This window comes from Schistocerca cancellata, chromosome 4 (genome assembly GCF_023864275.1).
Source record: "Schistocerca cancellata isolate TAMUIC-IGC-003103 chromosome 4, iqSchCanc2.1, whole genome shotgun sequence".
NCBI classification, from domain to species: domain Eukaryota; kingdom Metazoa; phylum Arthropoda; class Insecta; order Orthoptera; family Acrididae; genus Schistocerca; species Schistocerca cancellata.
In genome coordinates this window covers 181,563,116-181,583,338 of record NC_064629.1, presented here as the reverse complement: position 1 = coordinate 181,583,338, position 20,223 = coordinate 181,563,116, and the positions used below count along the sequence as shown (strand labels likewise).

The 20,223-nt window shown below is 43.2% G+C and overlaps 1 protein-coding gene across 2 annotated transcripts in view; it reads right to left on the bottom strand.

Moving 5' to 3' along the window:
- The window catches only part of LOC126184674 (ligand of Numb protein X 2-like), a 528,500-nt gene that overhangs the window by 273,113 nt on the left and 235,164 nt on the right, over nucleotides 1–20,223 (bottom strand). For both annotated transcript variants that reach the window (XM_049927160.1, XM_049927159.1), the window contains exon 4: nucleotides 19,579–19,694. In XM_049927160.1, the coding sequence (XP_049783117.1) occupies nucleotides 19,579–19,694 (116 nt within the window). The remainder of the gene's footprint in view (nucleotides 1–19,578; nucleotides 19,695–20,223) is intronic.

The following is a 20,223-nucleotide window of genomic DNA, read 5'->3' as shown; positions in this document are numbered from 1 at the left end:
CACACACGCACGCGCTCCCGCGCGCGCGTTAAGAATGGATAGGGCAGCAAACTATCATTGAAGTGTATGAAGGCCAATACACACTACACCACAACTGACAAAAAATGCTTCACTGCTCTAGCTATACATCCAATTACTCGTAAACAAGAGATCATAATGCAGCGCGCGCCCACACACACACACACACACACACACACACACAGGAAATTGAGGAAAATCATTGTAATAACACAACATGGTACGCATTTCTCCTCCTTACACGAGGCATCACAACAACGTTTCACCAGGCAACGCCGGTCAACTGCTGTTTGTGTATGAGAAATCGGTTGGAAACTTTCCTCGTGTCAGCAAGTTGTAGGTGTCGCCAACGGTGCCAACCTTGTATGAATGCTCTGAAAAGCTAATAATTTGCATATCACAGCATTTCTTCCTTTCCGTTAAATTTCGCGTCTGTATCACGTCATCTACGTGGTGTAGCAATTTTAATGGCCAGTGGTGTATAATTTGCATCCCTCCGTCCTCGTTATTTCGTAACATCCAACTGAATAGAACTATGAACTCGGTCAAAAATACTGTTTTTGATGACGAAATGATCAAACCGCCGAGGTGTATTTTCCTCAATTTTATGTGTTTTCCATCAATTTTCGCAATTTTACCAGGTTTCTCCGTAATTTCAATGTATTTATTCAACTTCTCGAGTTCTAAACCACTGCTCTCGACGACTTCTCACGTCAACAAAACGTCACATTGTGTCGATCTCGTAATGATATCAGCCAATGACATTGCAGCATGGTTCTCAATTTCTGTATCGTTGCTAAACCACCCATTCAATACTTTGCGAGTGCAATATACATGTGGATATACTGTTAACCACGTTACACTCCCTGCATCACATGACACACATACTATTTCACAGTGTGAAAAATACTCAGCAGCAAAAGGAGGTGCAGAAACTAGGTTCCTTAGACGAAACACTTTATAAGTTTGATAAGATTTTGTTACGATTAGCCATTCTCCATATGTGGATGGGAGTCATATAGGATTCTCGCATTCATAGAATAAAGTTAGAGAGTGAAAGATCTCACGAACACCTTTGATTATTACCACCGCATCAAATGAATCATAGCAGCACTCTGTCCTCTATTTCGAAATGATCTGTCCCCTCATTGAAACTACCGGCTAAGGATCCTTAGCAAAAAGCTATACATTGTCTCTCTCTATGCATCTTTTAACTCTACCTCTGTCTTTAATCAACCCTCCCTGCAACATTGTCTCCAATTTAACTAGAAACTGACCACTTCGGGTTTCAGCCAGCTCGTGGTATCGAGAATAATTTGAGTGCGAGAACTTTCCTGAAAGGCAGAAAAATCGGGTACTTTGTTATGAATACTCCTACATTTTATTGACAAAATTTTGACAGTTTGCTGTCCTGTCCCTTCTTACAATGTACCTGTGTACAAGTTCGTCAGCAGCAATACACTTATAGATCGGTAGGAGGCAATTCTTCCAGCAACGGCTGTATTGTAGAGTAGAGTACACATCAAGGTGAAACACACACACACACACACACACACACACACACACACACACACACACACACACACGATCGGAAAGGTAGCAACACCCGTTTCAAGCGTCCTCAGTTGAGCCCATACGCCAAGGTGAGCTTCTCTGGTTAACTCAGTGTGGGGTAGTGGAATAGGACGAAGTTGTATCCTGCATTGTGGATTGATTGTGTGCACCTAAATGCGAAGCAGCAAGGCTGTAGGGCAGGGCTGCACCACCTCAAAAGTATTCCAAGGCCAAACAAAAACTAGAATCTAAAGCGTGGGCCATAGTAGACTTCTTGGTCAATTGTGTTGAATATAATCCTTAAAATAAAAAAAAATAATCATTTTTCTGATTATTATTTTTTTTATATATTTTCGTTAAATTGTGACACAGAAATAGCTGACGTACTGTATAATTATTGTATATGTCGTTGATAACAGAAATCACAGTTGACATGATATGGTCATATCCCAGAACTTTGCTGCAGAACAGTTTTTGGTTATTGCTTTTCCAGCATATTCTTTCAGTAGTGATACTGCACCAATCTTCTTTCCACACATAGAAGGTGCCCCATCTCTGCAAATGGCCCCATATTTTCAAAAGTCAGACACAGTTTCTTCGAGTCATTCTTTCGTTACAGATGTCCCCACCGGTTTTTCGCCCTTTCATGGAACACAGTCCTGTCGTTTCTTCTGTGGTATTGAAATTGTTATCAACTCTACTGATGTAAACTAAAAGCTGCGCAGCATCATTTATGCAAGTACTGTCATCCATGGCTAATGAGTAGTACTTGAGTTCTTCAGATTGCATTCTTAACTTGTCGTGAAGGTCGGGAGAGATATGCACTCTCTTTTGAACTGTCATCCTGGACAAGTTTATGCTCTCAAAAATTTGATTTTTTTCTGGACATAGTCCTGACACAGCGATCATTATGCAAAAAAACTCTTCCCTGAAAGTTTTTTCCGGAAACAGCAATTGCTTTACAAATTAATATGCGGACTTTCGTTGCCACTTATTAAGAAGTGTACTTTTGTATACGTTTCAGTCTCTGGCTCCTGAAAAACTGCTGTTGTCTAGACAAAAATTTTAGCACATTTGACACCTTGATTTTCCTTTCGTTATCATCAAGCTTCGCCACATCATCATGCTTGAATGTTGAATGACGTCGGACATTATATTCTTTTACAACTGCGACTGATTCGCGGCAAGCCCAGCAATGTACTTTACCGTTTTACAGTATAAAGAAGTACTTCTTTGTCACTCCATATTAAACATTCTATATCCAGACAAATTTTCGCTTGCGGTTGTTGTCATCCATTCTGTTTGGCAGCATTGGAGTAAACATTTGTAATTAAGACTCGTACTTTACTGTGCACATACATGTAAAAACAGAGGGCTCAAATAATTGACGCAAGCTATAAGTAAAGTAGTATGTTCGTCTCAAGCCATCTGAATCTGAACTTCTAACCAAGGACAATAATTTTCTTCTTTAATCTAAGCCATGTTGGCTCTGAGCACTATGGGACTCAACTGCAGAGGTCATTAGTCCCCTAGAACTTAGAACTAGTTAAACCTAACTAACCTAAGGACATCACAAACATCCATGCCCGAGGCAGGATTCGAACCTGCGACCGTAGCGGTCTTGCGGTCCAGACTGCAGCGCCTTTAACCGCACGGCCACTTCGGCCGGCAATCTAAGCCATGTCAGTAGTATTAATTCCACATGAGTACAACAAATACATACGTATATGAATGACTCCCTCCCCCCATGAACCATGGACCTTGCCGCTGGTGGGGAGGCTTGCGTGCCTCAGCGATACAGATGGCCGTACCGTAGGTGCAACCACAACGGAGGGGTATCTGTTGAGAGGCCAGACAAACATGTGGTTCCTGAAGAGGGGCAGCAGCCTTTTCAGTAGTTGCAGGGGCAACAGTCTGGATGATTGACTGATCTGGCCTTGTAACATTAACCAAAACGGCCTTGCTGTGCTGGTACTGCGAACGGCTGAAAGCAAGGGGAAACTACAGCCGTAATTTTTCCCGAGGACATGCAGCTCTACTGTATGATTAAATGATGATGGCGTCCTCTTGGGTAAAATATTCCGGAGGTAAAATAGTCCCCCATTCGGATCTCCGGGCGGGGACTACTCAGGAGGATGTCGTTATCAGGAGAAAGAAAACTGGCGTTCTACGGATCGGAGCGTGGAATGTCAGATCCCTTAATCGGGCAGGTAGGTTAGAAAATTTAAAAAGGGAAATGGACAGGTTAAAGTTAGATATAGTGGGAATTAGTGAAGTGCGGTGGCAGGAGGAACAAGACTTTTGGTCAGGTGATTACAGGGTTATAAATACAAAATCAAATAGGGGTAATGCAGGAGTAGGTTTAATAATGAATAAAAAAGTAGGAGTGCGGGTTAGCTACTACAAACAGCATAGTGAACGCATTATTGTGGCCAAGATAGACACGAAGCCCACGCCTACTACAGTAGTACAAGTTTATATGCCAACTACCTCTGCAGATGATGAAGAAATAGATGAAATGTATGACGAGATAAAAGAAATTATTCAGGTAGTGAAAGGAGACGAAAATTTAATAGTCATGGGTGACTGGAATTCGTCAGTAGGAAAAGGGAGAGAAGGAAACATAGTAGGTGAATATGGATTGGGGGGAAGGAATGAAAGAGGAAGCCGCCTTGTAGAATTTTGCACAGAGCATAACTTAATCATAGCCAACACTTGGTTCAAGAATCATAAAAGAAGGTTGTATACCTGGAAGAATCCTGGAGATACTAGTAGGTATCAGATAGATTATATAATGGTAAGACAGAGATTTAGGAACCAGGTTTTAAATTGTAAGACATTTCCTGGGGCAGATGTGGATTCTGACCACAATCTATTGGTTATGAACTGCAGATTGAAACTGAAGAAACTGCAAAAAGGTGGGAATTTAAGGAGATGGGACCTGGATAAACTGAAAGAACCAGAGGTTGTACAGAGTTTCAGGGAGAGCATAAGGGAACAATTGACAGGAATGGGGGAAAGAAATACAGTAGAAGAAGAATGGGTAGCTCTGAGGGATGAAGTAGTGAAGGCAGCAGAGGATCAAGTAGGTAAAAAGACGAGGGCTAATAGAAATCCTTGGGTAACAGAAGAAATATTGAATTTAATTGATGAAAGGAGAAAATACAAAAATGCAGTAAATGAAGCAGGCAAAAAGGAATACAAACGTCTCAAAAATGATATCGACAGGAAGTGCAAAATGGCTAAGCAGGGATGGCTAGAGGACAAATGTAAGGATGTAGAGGCTTGTCTCACTAGGGGTAAGATAGATACTGCCTACAGGAAAATTAAAGAGACCTTTGGAGAGAAGAGAACCACTTGTATGAATATCAAGAGCTCAGATGGCAACCCAGTTCTAAGCAAAGAAGGGAAGGCAGAAAGGTGGAAGGAGTATATAGAGGGTTTATACAAGGGTGATGTACTTGAGGACAATATTATGGAAATGGAAGAGGATGTAGATGAAGATGAAATGGGAGATAAGATACTGCGTGAAGAGTTTGACAGAGCACTGAAAGACCTGAGTCGAAACAAGGCCCCGGGAGTAGACAACATTCCATTTGAACTACTGATGGCCTCGGGAGAGCCAGTCATGACAAAACTCTACCATCTGGTGAGCACGATGTATGAGACAGGCGAAATACCCTCAGACTTCAGGAAGAATATAATAATTCCAATCCCAAAGAAAGCAGGTGTTGACAGATGTGAAAATTACCGAACTATCAGTTTAATAAGTCACAGCTGCAAAATACTAACGCGAATTCTTTACAGACGAATGGAAAAACTGGTAGAAGCCGACCTCGGGGAAGATCAGTTTGGATTCCGCAGAAATGTTGGAACACGTGAGGCAATACTGACCTTACGACTTATCTTAGAAGAAAGATTAAGAAAAGGCAAACCTACGTTTCTTGCATTTGTAGACTTAGAGAAAGCTTTTGACAATGTTAACTGGAATACTCTCTTTCAAATTCTGAAGGTGGCAGGGGTAAAATACAGGGAGCGAAAGGCTATTTACAGTTTGTACAGAAACCAGATGGCAGTTATAAGAGTCGAGGGGCATGAAAGGGAAGCAGTGGTTGGGAAAGGAGTAAGACAGGGTTGTAGCCTCTCCCCAATGTTATTCAATCTGTATATTGAGCAAGCAGTAAAGGAAACAAAAGAAAAATTCGGAGTAGGTATTAAAATTCATGGAGAAGAAGTAAAAACTTTGAGGTTCGCCGATGACATTGTAATTCTGTCAGAGACAGCAAAGGACTTGGAAGAGCAGTTGAACGGAATGGACAGTGTCTTGAAAGGAGGATATAAGATGAACATCAACAAAAGCAAAACGAGGATAATGGAATGTAGTCAAATTAAGTCGGGTGATGCTGTGGGAATTAGATTAGGAAATGAGACACTTAAAGTAGTAAAGGAGTTTTGCTATTTAGGGAGTAAAATAACCGATGATGGTCGAAGTAGAGAGGATATAAAATGTAGACTGGCAATGGCAAGGAAAGCGTTTCTCAAGAAGAGGAAGTTGTTAACATCGAGTATAGATTTAAATGTCAGGAAGTCGTTTCTGAAAGTATTTGTATGGAGTGTAGCCATGTATGGAAGTGAAACATGGACGATAACTAGTTTGGACAAGAAGAGAATAGAAGCTTTCGAAATGTGGTGCTACAGAAGAATGCTGAAGATAAGGTGGGTAGATCACGTAACTAATGAGGAGGTATTGAATAGGATTGGGGAAAAGAGAAGTTTGTGGCACAACTTGACTAGAAGAAGGGATCGGTTGGTAGGACATGTTTTGAGGCATCAAGGGATCACAAATTTAGCATTGGAGGGCAGTGTGGAGGGTAAAAATCGTAGAGGGAGACCAAGAGATGAATACACTAAGCAGATTCAGAAGGATGTAGGTTGCAGTAGATACTGGGAGATGAAGAAGCTTGCACAGGATAGAGTAGCATGGAGAGCTGCATCAAACCAGTCTCAGGACTGAAGACCACAACAACAACAACAACATGAATGACTCTTCTAAATAAAACGGATGGACGTTTATGTGGAACGCTAAATACGTCCGTCCATTTACACATAGAGGAAGTAGAACTGATGTTCACGCCAAACTTACGCTGATATGGCTCTGAGCACCATGGGACTTAACTTCTGAGGTCATCAGTCGCCTAGAACTTAGAACTACTTAAACCTAACTAACCTAATGACATCACACACACCCATGCCCGAGGCAGGATTCGAACCTGCGACCGTAGCGGTCGCGCGGTTCCAGACTGTAGCGCCTACAACCGCTCGGCCACCCCGGCCGGCTAAGCTGATATGATTTCACATAGGTGCCATGCGTATTTTCATCGTTTCATATGTGGCTGTTTCGAAAGACGAATGGCGCTTCTCTAGTGAAACATGCCTCGTTTGTCCACGACACACGCTTTTCGAAATCTGGATTTCGATGCATTGATGTAAGTACCACAGAGAACGTTTATTCCGAGAAGGATAGCCCTCTTCCATCGTATCTTGCACTTTCTGTAGGTGGTGCAGAAACAGGTTTTCGTCGTGTAGGATATCCAATACAACAGCGTGAGAAACCTACAGCGACAAACAGTTGGATACATTTTATCATGTTCAGTGTTCAGTCATAATTTAAGAACATCAGATTAACTTTACTTACTCCCGACGATGGCCCTCGAGCTCGTAACAGGTAGTAGGATTTGCAACAACCATATCAAGAACGTTTTCTTCTGAATGGTCTGTGCGTAGCGTTGTCGTCCAGTGTCCACTTTGTTCACGTCAAAAATTCCAGACTCACTTAATTGTGTATCAATCGCTACAAACGTATTCGCGCATGGAATAATGCAGTTTGGAAATCCTACGTTGTAAATTCTGCTCCCCTCAAGTACATTTTAACCTACAGCGACGTATGCTAAATTCATACTGGCCTATTACTCGAAGGAATACCGATGACGTGCCATGATACAACACTACGTCAACTGCTGTGGAAGTGTGTGTCACGCCTACCTCCGTTTTTGTCCCCTCGCACCACTTTCCCTTCCGCAGCTAAATGAACTCTTCCGATAATGATCGATTTCGTTAATACGATTTCCAAATATATTGGCTGAATAAATAATTTTGTGAAAGAATAAAAGTACTTACATATCTGCCAGTGTGTTGTCTCCACTGATACCTCTTGTTGTAATAGTCAATTGTTAGTAACAAATAGCGAAAGCCTTGAACTCAAGTAACGTGACTTAATGTAATTTGTTACTGACAAATAGTCACAGCCTGATTCTCTCCCTATGCTGCCCCCAGGAGACGGTCATCAATTCCTGGAGTGGTTCCACGGGGGAGAGGAAATGGAGCGCAAGTGTGTAACATCACACCGGACATGTTACCTTATATACTCGTATATCAGTTATAAGAATCGAATGTGCCTGAACTCTTCTCACATGCTAGAATTCGTCATCCCAAACAGGATCTACCCAAGTCGAATTATTATAACTAAGAGACTATGTTCTCTGCTACAGTGAAGTTACGAAACGACATCACATTTTTGCATTTTATCTATCTAGTTCTCCTAGTGACAAGCTCTTTTCTAGCCAGGACTCCAATGCGTACGACGCAGCGTCGTCAATACCAGAAATGAAGACACCACTTAATGCCGTAGGTTCACGTAAGTCTGTCAGCTACACGAAAGGTTAAAATGAAGAAAGATTAGAGTTCAACGTCCCGTCGACGATGAAGTACTTGGAGAAGGAACACAACCTCGGATTAGGGAAGGATGGGTGAGGAAATCGGGCGTGTCCCCTCGAAGTAAACATCCCGGCATTCGCCTTAAGTGATTATGGGAAGTCAGGGTAAACCAACATACGGGTATACGGAGGGGGATTCGACCCGTCGGCCTCCCGAATGCGGGTACAGTGTGCTGAAACTGCGCCACCTCGCTCGGTATACGAGAGATTAGTTCTAAGAGTATCAGTGTCGGCGAAAACGGCTCATGAATTTTGGCTGTGGCTGCACAAGATCTTTCGAGGAAAAACTCAGCTTTTTTAATACTGCTGCACTGCCTTAAAACACAACTGACCCAGGCTTTGTCTACAATCAATTTAAGTCCGTCAGAATCCGTATATCACTCCAGCAATATTTCCACTTTTGAAATGTGTCTTGGAATGGTGTAAAACTACTGCAGTGATTTTTCCTTAACCTTGTATGGAATCTGAAAACAGAATCATTTGACGATCTATGCGCGACAAACTGGAATACATTCACTCCGTATTGTAGTCCTAGAAGTGCCAGTTGGGTCCGACCAACCTCCGTGGCGTATCCTGCCAACGGTGACATCGGATGCGGTATGGAGGGCCATGTGGTCAGCCACACCTCTCTCCAGTCGTCGTCGGGTTTCTTGACCTCGGGACAGCTATTAAGGGGATTACGTATGGTGAAACTGGTCAAAAAGTCACATTTTCTGATTATTTCTCTTAATAATATTCGATCTCTCCTGAATAATTTGATGCGTCATTTGCCGATTAATTCCAATTGAAAGTGTCGTTTCTATCATTTCAAAGTTAATAGTGCAAGTGTAAAAATACTCCAGTCTTTCTGCATTGACTTGCTATCTCTGGAACTATTCCATCGACAAGGCTGTGGTTTTCAGCTATTTATTCCTTGAATTTATGTTAAGAGGTTGGATCCAATGTGTAAACAGAAATGGCAGTATTGCACATGCATCTTGTGGATTTACTTTGTGGGTGTAGTGTTTTATAGGTGTTGAACTGTAAACATAGTGGTTTGGTGTACTATTACAAGTTCTTATACCTCTTTTCAACATGACGAAAAGAAAGAGTTCTTTTAAGAAGCGACGTTTCCACAGAAATCAGCATACGACTGGATCTGAATCCAGTGCTGATCCTGAAATAGATGTTTCACAGACACACGAAAAGGACACGCCTACTAGTGTTTCGAGTAGGAAACCTGGAAACCATGAGGATTTATTTACTTACGAAGGAGATCATGTAAATACTTTAGGTTACGTTTTATTAGATTTGAGTGTGTTAGGACAAGTTTTAAAAGATGCTGTATCATGTAAGGTTTGTGGTGGGCAAATTAGCATCTTTGAGGACACATCTACAAGGAGTGGACTAGCTAACAAACTCGTTGTTCAGTGCAAAGTTTGCAGGCTCTCTAGGTCATTTTGGACTTCTCAAAGGAGCAAGAATGACTTGTTTGAGTGCAATGTTAGATTCTTGTATGGAATGAGGTGCATAGGTAAAGGATTGACTGCAGCTGAAGTATTATGTGCGAAGCTGAACTTGTGAAACTCACCAACCGAATAGGGTAAGTACACAGAAGTAATTGATGAATATGTCAAATCTTTTGCTGTTGCTTCTACGAGAGCCGCTGCTAAAGAAGCAGTAGAATTAAATAACACGACAGACTTATCTGTCGCAGTTGATGGTACGTGGCAGAAGAGAGGCCACACATCTAAAAATGGAGTTGCAACTGTCACTACTGCAGACGCAGGTAAAATTTTAGACATCCAAGTGCTAAATAAATACTGCCATCAGTGTAAATCAGTTGACAATAAACAAATGAAAGTCATAAAACAAATTGTGCCAAGAATTATGAGGGAACTAGTGGGGATATGAAGTCTGATGCAGTTGTTTCTATGTTCAAAAAAATGTTCAAATATGTGTGAAATCCTATGGGACTTAACTGCTAAGGTCATCAGACCCTAAGCTTTCACACTACTTAACCTAAATTATCCTAAGGACAAACACATCCATGCCCGAGGGACGACTCGAACCTCCGCCGGGACCATCCGCGCAGTCCATGACTGCAGCGGCCCAGATCGCTCGGCTAATCCCGCGCGGCTTCTATGTTCAGATGCTCACAGCACGAAAGAGGTGTGTGCTACACTGAGCACTTGGGGGATGTTGATTCGAAGGCCTTCAAATCGGTCCTGGAAAGCCAACCTTATGGTGAAAAGCATATTCTGAAGATTGAATGTGTGGGCCACATTCAAAACCGGATGGTAACATGCCTTCGGAAACTGAAGCAGACAAAAGGAAAAGAGAAGTTATCGGATTGAAAGACTATATATGATAAAGGAAGACTTACAGACAAAAACATTGATGAACTCCAGCAACATTATGGAATGGCAATAAGTAACAACACACATGACCTACAAGGAATGAAAAGAGCAGTGTGGGCTACATTCTTCCACAAATCATCCATTGATGATACACCTGTACATGGTCTTTGCCCACCTTGTGCTGATTCATGGTGCAAGTACCGCAAAGCTCAGGCAGCGGGTCCAGAGGAACAATTCAGGCACAAACACAGCATACCACCTGCAGTGATGAAGGTAATTAAGCCAATATATACAGAGTTAGCTCATCCTGATCTTCTTTCCAAATGTCTCCATGGTCGAACTCAAAACACGAATGAGTTTTTCAATAATGTCATTTGTACCCACATACCAAAAAATGTCTTTGTAGTCGTGAAAACTCTATGCTTGGGTGTTTTTGATGCTGTGACAAGGTTGAATGATGGCAATAAGGGAAGAATTAGGGTACTGGAGCAACTTGCTATCACTCCAGAAGTCAACACACTGCAAGCCTTCCAGCGAATGGATCGACTCAGGATCATTAAAGCGCAGCGTGCAGCAGAGGAAATGACTAAAGAAGCAAGATGAAGGAAAAGAAGGAAGCTTCTAGGTTTGCAGGATGATGAAGTACACGATTCAGATAATGCTGATTGTGGGCCTGGCTGTTTCCAGGAGCTGGCATGGCTCCATACGTGAGTTAATATAAAATAATATAAATGTTTAAACTTGAATTCCCAGAAATGACTTTTTTTTAATATTTAGCCCATTATCTCAGGAACTATTACAGATACATATGTCTTATTTTACACTATGTTACCTCTTAGTATACTGCACGTGCCGAACCACCAAAATATCTCTACTTGTACCGGTTTTTACTTAGAGAAGGAACATGGGACTTGGTTCTGAGATAATGGGTCAGCAATATTGCAAATTTAACACTGTAGGTGTAGGACGTATGTACTCTCCTTAACCGGTCGAGTAGCTCCTCACGAGGAGGAGCGCCACGGTCCAGTCATCCCACCAAGGAAAAAAATATCCCTGGTGGTACCGGGAATCGAACCCGGGTCCCCTGCAGGCCAGTCAGCTGGGCTGTTCACTCAGCTCACTCCGTACGTAAGCAATAGGTATTTCAGTCAGTATATGCCATGTGAAACCTGAAATACTTTTTGAATCGTAGCACATTGTAAATTTCTTGGCAGAACGTCGCCACCTCACCTCACTGGCACATACAACAGAAACAGCGTACCTATGGCGTATGTAAAACAGTGTATAATTAGAACATGTGTACCTGTTCACGCGAAACAAGTCCTGCTGACGTAAAGATTCCTATTAAAAGTGCCTTATCAGCAAACTGTGTTGTTTACAAAAAGATCGCAAATTCGTGACATAGAAAAGGGGGAAAGAAGTATACTAAGAATAATTTAGACCAGTCTGCGCAGGTGGATTTTGGATAAAAAGGAAATCTCAGGAGTTAAATCAGCATACAGCGAAAATCTGAGACATTAGGGAAGAGAATTCTCCGACGTGGCAGATCAATGAATGTTACGAACAACTGAGTGCTTGAAATGAAAGAGAGATTCAGGGAAAGGACATAACTAAATTTAGAACACTCGTCGAAAAATCATCAATTTGTTGGCACACTAAGAACTGGAGTGAACAGAGCCTCGATAGAAGAACGGAAGATAAATTTTGGTGAGATGATGGTGAGATTTTGCGAGAAAAAAAGCCATCTCATAAGCTAAATAAGTTCCATCGCGCTCGTCAGTTATGTCCCTGCTTTATTTATCTGTTACAAAATATGTCGCTATTATAATTCGATTTCGTCTTTCTTTTTCAGCACATTTCTTGCAATCCTTGTATACCCAACTGATGTCTTAAAATTCGTCTTCCAACTCTACTAACCTATCAGTCTGTGGTTTCTTCTCCCTAAGGTCTATGTTACTGCATATTAGGCCAGGATAAATTGGACGTGTGTTTCTCCACATCCTCTTTCAGCCTGCAAGGAATACCGACGTGCCACAGCTCAAAGGAAAACTCTGAAGACAAATAAGATCTTTTTTCTCGACAACTCAAACTCTCCCCCATAGCCTTCATATAATTTTTCTGTCCAGTATTTCAACATGCCAACATTTGCGAATGAAACGTTGGAATAAATAACCACCTCCCCCGGGCATTCTTACCGTAAAAACTGGATAAAACAATCCCTCTGAAGATAGTCTTAGCATTTCTTCACTATTGTGTAAATGGCGTTCTGAGATGCGAATACTGACTAAATATCTGTAAGCAGTTCTTCTGCAATACGTATAATTCTGCTCATGTTTTAATGAGACAAGCTCACTAAGTTTCCTGATCTGAATTACCCATCTAATAAATTAATCTATGCCATTAATGAAACCTTTTTAATGTAGGTACATTTCGTAATTCACTTCATCCTAGGAGGTATCTAGAACTTTTAAAAGGAACTTGCCATGGAGTGAACCTTCATCTGCCCACAATATTACGACTTTTAGTCCAAGTCACTGCTCAAAACATAAGCTCAGTTACTGACGAGACATACAACAGATCCTGTCACCATCCTTACACAACTCCCACGGCTACCCTAGGTTTCGTAACAACGTGTATTATTTAAATAGTTCCTCTACATTGGACCTATTGCTAACTTCCAAAATATTCCTAATGGCCTTCCTGATAACCTCTCTATCCTCTCCTCTCTGCCCACCCCCTTCCCCCTGTAACCTATCGCGCTGCTGTGTATCATCTAATTCCGCAATACATGGGAAGTACCCCACTGTCATAGTCAATCATCTGAAGATGTAGAACGAGCAATACATTATTTGCTACTAGTTTCAGTCAATATTAACATCATCTGGCGATATAAAATATTTTATTTATACTAATGATATTCGTGTTAATTCAAACTAGTTGCAAATAAAGTACGAGGTGCATTCAAGTTCTAAGGCCTCCGATTTTTTTTCTCCGGACTGGAAAGAGATAGAAACATGTGCATTGTTTTAAAATGAGGCCGCGTTCATTCTCAATACGTCCCAGAGATGGCAGCACCATATGGCAGATGGAATTTTACCGCCAGCGGCGAGAATGAGAACTGTTTTAAATACTTAAAATGGCGACGTTTTCCTTACTTGAACAGCGTGCAATCATTCGTTTTCTGAATTTGCGTGGTGTGAAACCAACTGAAATTCATCGACAGTTGAAGGAGACCTGTGGTGATGGAGTTATGGATGTGTCGAAAGTGCGTTCGTGGGTGCGACAGTTCAATGAAGGCAGAACATCGTGTGACAACAAACCGAAACAACCTCGGGCTCGCACAAGCCGGTCTGACGACATGATCGAGAAAGTGGAGAGAATTGTTTTGGGGGATCGCCGAATGACTGGTGAACAGATCGCCTCCAGAGTTGGCATTTCTGTGGGTTCTGTGCACACAATCCTGCATGACGACCTGAAAATGCGAAAAGTGTCATCCAGGTGGGTGCCACGAATGCTGACGGACGACCACATGGCTGCCCGTGTGGCATGTTACCAAGCAATGTTGACGCGCAACAACAGCACTAATGGGACTTTCTTTTCGTCGGTTGTGACAATGGATGAGACGTGGATGCCATTTTTCAATCCAGAAACAAAGCGCCAGTCAGCTCAATGGAAGCACACAGATTCACCGCCACCAAAACAATTTCGGGTAACCACCAGTGCTGAAAAAATGATGGTGTCCATGTTCTGGGACAGCGAGGGCGTAATCCTTACCCACTGCATTCCAAAGGGCACTACGGTAACAGGTCAATCCTACGAAAATGTTTTGAAGAACAAATTCCTTCCTGCACTGCAACAAAAACGTCTGGGAAGGGCTGCACGTGTGCTGTTTCACCAAGACAACGCACCCGCACATCGAGCTAACGTTATGCAACAGTTTCTTCGTGATAACTTTGAAGTGATTCCTCATGCTCCCTACTCACCTGACCTGGCTCCTAATGACTTTTGGCTTTTTCCAACAATGAAAGACACTCTCCGTGGCCGCACATTCACCAGCCGTGCTGCTATTGCCTCAGCGATTTTCCAGTGGTCAAAACAGACTCCTAAAGAAGCCTTCGCCGCTGCCATGGAATCATGGCGTCAGCGTTGTGAAAAATGTGTAGGTCTGCAGGGCGATTACGTCGAGAAGTAACGCCAGTTTCATCGATTTCGGGTGAGTAGTTAATTAGAAAAAAAAATCGGAGGCCTTAGAACTTGAATGCACCTCGTATTGCTTCCTCAGAATGTTTACTATGAAATTCTTCTTGTATTGGTGTCTAACAGAAAGAGGGGAAACTAGGGCGATGTCATTAGAGACGGGTTGGGCAAGGAAGGCGAAGGAATTCGCCTGTGTATATTTTGAAGGAACCGTGGAAGCCTAAATCTGAAAGAGTTCGAGTGCAGTGGGTTTAAATTGTGCCTTCATCCGGCCGACCTGTTCATCTGTCATGGAACTCAACTGATACTCCGCTAGACTGCTTTCTACTTTCACCCTACGCGATACTCCATCGCTAAACAGCTTTCGACAGTTCATTCGTTTCACATTAACGATCAAATTTTACAACAATTTTATACAAACGTAGCGAAATGATGAAATGTCACAGAAAAATAACGATATTAACGACTGCCAGTTACCTAGAAACGCCAACGCGCAAACACGAAAGACTGATACGACTGCCTCGTAACCTTGCTTAACATTCAGGTGATAAAAGTAAAGTGAAAGAACACTTTCTTTCTCAGTTAAATTTAACAGTAAACATAATACGAGATCGAGAATTACACAAAGAAGTGATAAACTTCCTCGAAGTTAGTCTACGAAATTAGACGGAAACGTTTTCCGAGATGGATCTGTTTAAATTCGCGGATACTTGAAAGCGACGAGCTCCACGCGATGTGAGAAACTGCACTAGTGATGAATGCAGACCGCTTGAAATAGAACGGCGTGCCTCGCTCCACGTGTGCGCTTCGCAAAGCTGATGTCCACGGCTGATCCAGCTTCTGTCGACAGGGCATCCATCAGCAAAAGGGAGCTCTAAAACCTCTGATCAGACGATAGCTGTATCTACACTAGCTATGAAAGGACGTTTGGTGGAAAATGGAGGCCAGTGAATCGCTAACGATGCGTTCGCCCGGTGACGTTTCGACCCAATCACAAGCCAGATATTGTCCGCTACATTAACCTCATGGAAAGAACAGCATTTAGCTCCAATCATATATCGAAGGCAGTCAATAATCTCTGTCCTGGCAGCGGATATAACTCGGCAATTTCACTGACAATCTGTTTGCAACTTTCGAATATGTTATAATAATATTTCCACACAAACTAGCACAATGCTCCTACATGAAATTTCGTTACGATTTTTATCGTAGAGTCTGGACGGAACAGCACTGCCTAATGGATTGCATCAGTAATTTAAAAACGGAACTTTGTTGTATACAATTAAAGATACGAGATGTTTGCTTTGCGTTCTATGATCTCTGCCCTGGCTATCCTGCATTCTGTGGTAATTACAGGCACCGAACAGTCCTTATCTATGGAAATGGACTTTGCTGTAGTCTCTAGCCACCTACAATGTAAAAACAAGTTAGAAGAACAGATGCTTGAAGACAGTGGTGTCGTCATATGGCAGCTGAAAAAATATAACTTTATTACTCCAACAAATGGAGAAAGAGTGATAATAAACGTACTTTGGGATACGAACAAATATATCTTCTGGAACGTTTCTGCTCGTGCACTTCGTTCACAAAGCCTCTTTCAATGTTCTCTTTTCTCCAACAGTGTAGGCCTATCGTTCAGCACTTCCTCCCACTGTAATCCTCTTCAATTCACATCATCCTTCACCTGGCTTCTCCACCCTCTTTGTGACCTTCCAATTAGTCTTCTTCCAGATTCTGTCCATCTCACAGTTGTTCTTAGTTGTCTTTTTTTCCAATTCTTTCAATGTGGCCAAAACATTTCAGCTTGCTTCTTTCAAAAGTTTCTTTTAGAAAACTGACCTGAAGTGCTTTTCATATTCTTTAATTTCTTATTTCTGCTCCTGCTTCTTCAATTTTCTCTGCCAGGTACTTACTTTTCCTTCCAGTTTCTGCTCATTGTTTATTCATAGCATACTACTACTGCCAAGGCACAGGCTACATATTTCTAATATATATGGTATAATGGTGTATAAACATACAACTGCAATAAAGGGAAACGTTTTAGCAAAGACCTCTAAGAATTTCTGACCAATTTACTCCAAATTTTTGCATGATAATGTAATAAACGTTTGGACGGACAAAAGCTATATATATATATATATATATATATATATATATATATATATATATACTCCTGGAAATGGAAAAAAGAACACATTGACACCGGTGTGTCAGACCCACCATACTTGCTCCGGACACTGCGAGAGGGCTGTACAAGCAATGATCACACGCACGGCACAGCGGACACACCAGGAACCACGGTGTTGGCCGTCGAATGGCGCTAGCTGCGCAGAATTTGTGCACCGCCGCCGTCAGTGTCAGTCAGTTTGCCGTGGCATACGGAGCTCCATCGCAGTCTTTAACACTGGTAGCATGCCGCGACAGCGTGGACGTGAACCGTATGTGCAGTTGACGGACTTTGAGCGAGGGCGTATAGTGGGCATGCGGGAGGCCTGGTGGACGTACCGCCGAATTGCTCAACACGTGGGACGTGAGGTCTCCACAGTACATCGATGTTGTCGCCAGTGGTCTGCGGAAGGTGCACGTGCCCGTCGACCTGGGACCGGACCGCAGCGACGCACGGATGCACGCCAAGACCGTAGGATCCTACGCAGTGCCGTAGGGGACCGCACCGCCACTTCCCAGCAAATTAGGGACACTGTTGCTCCTGGGGTATCGGCGAGGACCATTCGCAACCGTCTCCATGAAGCTGGGCTACGGTCCCGCACACCGTTAGGCCGTCTTCCGCTCACGCCCCAACATCGTGCAGCCCGCCTCCAGTGGTGTCGCGACAGGCGTGAATGGAGGGACGAATGGAGACGTGTCGTCTTCAGCGATGAGATTCGCTTCTGCCTTGGTGCCAATGATGGTCGTATGCGTGTTTGGCGCCGTGCAGGTGAGCGCCACAATCAGGACTGCATACGACCGAGGCACACAGGGCCAACACCCGGCATCATGGTGTGGGGAGCGATCTCCTACACTGGCCGTACACCACTGGTGATCGTCGAGGGGACACTGAATAGTGCACGGTACATCCAAACCGTCATCGAACCCATCGTTCTACCATTCCTAGACCGGCAAGGGAACTTGCTGTTCCAACAGGACAATGCACGTCCGCATGTATCCCGTGCCACCCAACGTGCTCTAGAAGGTGTAAGTCAACTACCCTGGCCAGCAAGATCTCTGGATCTGTCCCCCATTGAGCATGTTTGGGACTGGATGAAGCGTCGTCTCACGCGGTCTGCACGTCCAGCACGAACGCTGGTCCAACTGAGGCGCCAGGTGGAAATGGCATGGAAAGCCGTTCCACAGGACTACATCCAGCATCTCTACGATCGTCTCCATGGGAGAATAGCAGCCTGCATTGCTGCGAAAGGTGGATATACACTGTACTAGTGCCGACATTGTGCATGCTCTGTTGCCTGTGTCTATGTACCTGTGGTTCTGTCAGTGTGATCATGTGATGTATCTGACCCCAGGAATGTGTCAATAAAGTTTCCCCTTCCTGGGACAATGAATTCACGGTGTTCTTATTTCAATTTCCAGGAGTGTATATATATAAAGAGGAGATGTTGTTAGCAAATATCTCTAAAAGTTCTTGACTGACTTAGGACGTATATCCAGTTCCCATGCACATTTAGAAATTGCGAAGCATTGCCGGGTTCGCTTTTACTGTACTATTTTCGCCCTTACTCCAATTCCAATCACTGAAGGTGCGCAGGAAGAAGAGGGCAGCGTGCGCGTCCATGAACGCCCGAATTTCTCTATTTGGACCACCACGGTCATCATGTACTACGTATGTTGAAGGAAACAATTTGTTTATCACCACTTACTCCAACATCTGCTCCCAGAAAATGAAAAAGAATGGCATTTAGTGAGCACTGCATCTTTCGTAACTCATCGGCAGTTAACAATATAGGAAAAGACTGTTTGCTACTAACCGTAAGGAAGACACAAGTTGCAGACACGCACCATTGTGTAACACATACAGCTTTCGGTCGCAGCCTTCGTCAGTACACACACACACACACACACACACACACACACACACACACACACACACACACACACACACACACGACCGCCAGTTAAATTACAGATAAAAGCAGTGCTGTAGAGAGACAGCTTCAGCACCACGGCGAATGAAACTGTGGGTGTCACGTGGTTGCGATGTCGTCGGCATGACAACAGAGCGCGACAACGCATTTCATTTCATCACGACCAGTTCGTTGCTGCCCTCCGCACGCGACATTCCATCTCCGATGCTTTCCACGTGACACTAAGTCCAAGGTGTAGCCAGACTACCTTATTCAGAGTCAAATGCTGTAGACAACAATATGTCGCCGGCAAAAGTATTGCAAATCATCCATATATTCAACTGCTGAGCAGCCATCCTCTAGAATTACTTGGCCAAGTTTTTCTTGGATCTCGACCGATGACGATGAATGGATGGATGCTAATTTCTGTTGTATTTCGATCAATAACCAGTTAAAATTTAATTGTGAGTAGGAACAAATTGAGTGTCTTTGGACCAAAAACGTCGTGTTACCATGCGCCGATGAAGACAAACCATTTCTCAAGTGTGGTTCGTACTATCCAACAGCTTATTAATTACAAACATTAAAGGACATTCTGAAAGTGATTACTGTTTACGGTACCTTTTTGATGGACATCGTGTTGGACGGATTTTGTGCGTGGCCGGGATGAGCAAGAGGAACTTTTGTTAACTTGGTGCTGAGTCTGGGCTTTCTCCGGATTCACAGTCGCCGGGCACCTGAGAAAATGAAACATACACTGAAAGCTATTTCAACATTAGTAGTACGGTAATTTTTCATGACTAGTGGCTAACAATTTTGGCTACTGACGGCACTAAATCAAGGAGGAGGTTAAGTGTTTAACGGATCGTCTACATCGAGCTCATTAGAGACGGAGCACGAGCTCGGATTAGGGAAGGATGGAGAAGGAAAGCGGCCGTGCCCTTTAGAAGGAACCATCCTGGCATTTGCCTAAAGCGATTTAGGGAAATCACGGAAAACCTAAATCATGATGGCCGGACACGGGTTTGAAACGTCGTGCTCCCGAATGGGAAATGGTTCAAATGAGTCTGAGCTCTATGGGACTCAACAGCTGAGGTCATCAGTCCCCTAGAACTTAGAACTACTTAAACCGAACTAACCTAAGGCCATCACACACATCCATGCCCAAGGCAGGATTCGAACCTGCGACCGTAGCGGTCGGGCGGTTCTTCCAGGCCGAAAGGTCTAGAACCGCTCTTCCACAGCAGCCGGCCCCGAATGGGAGTC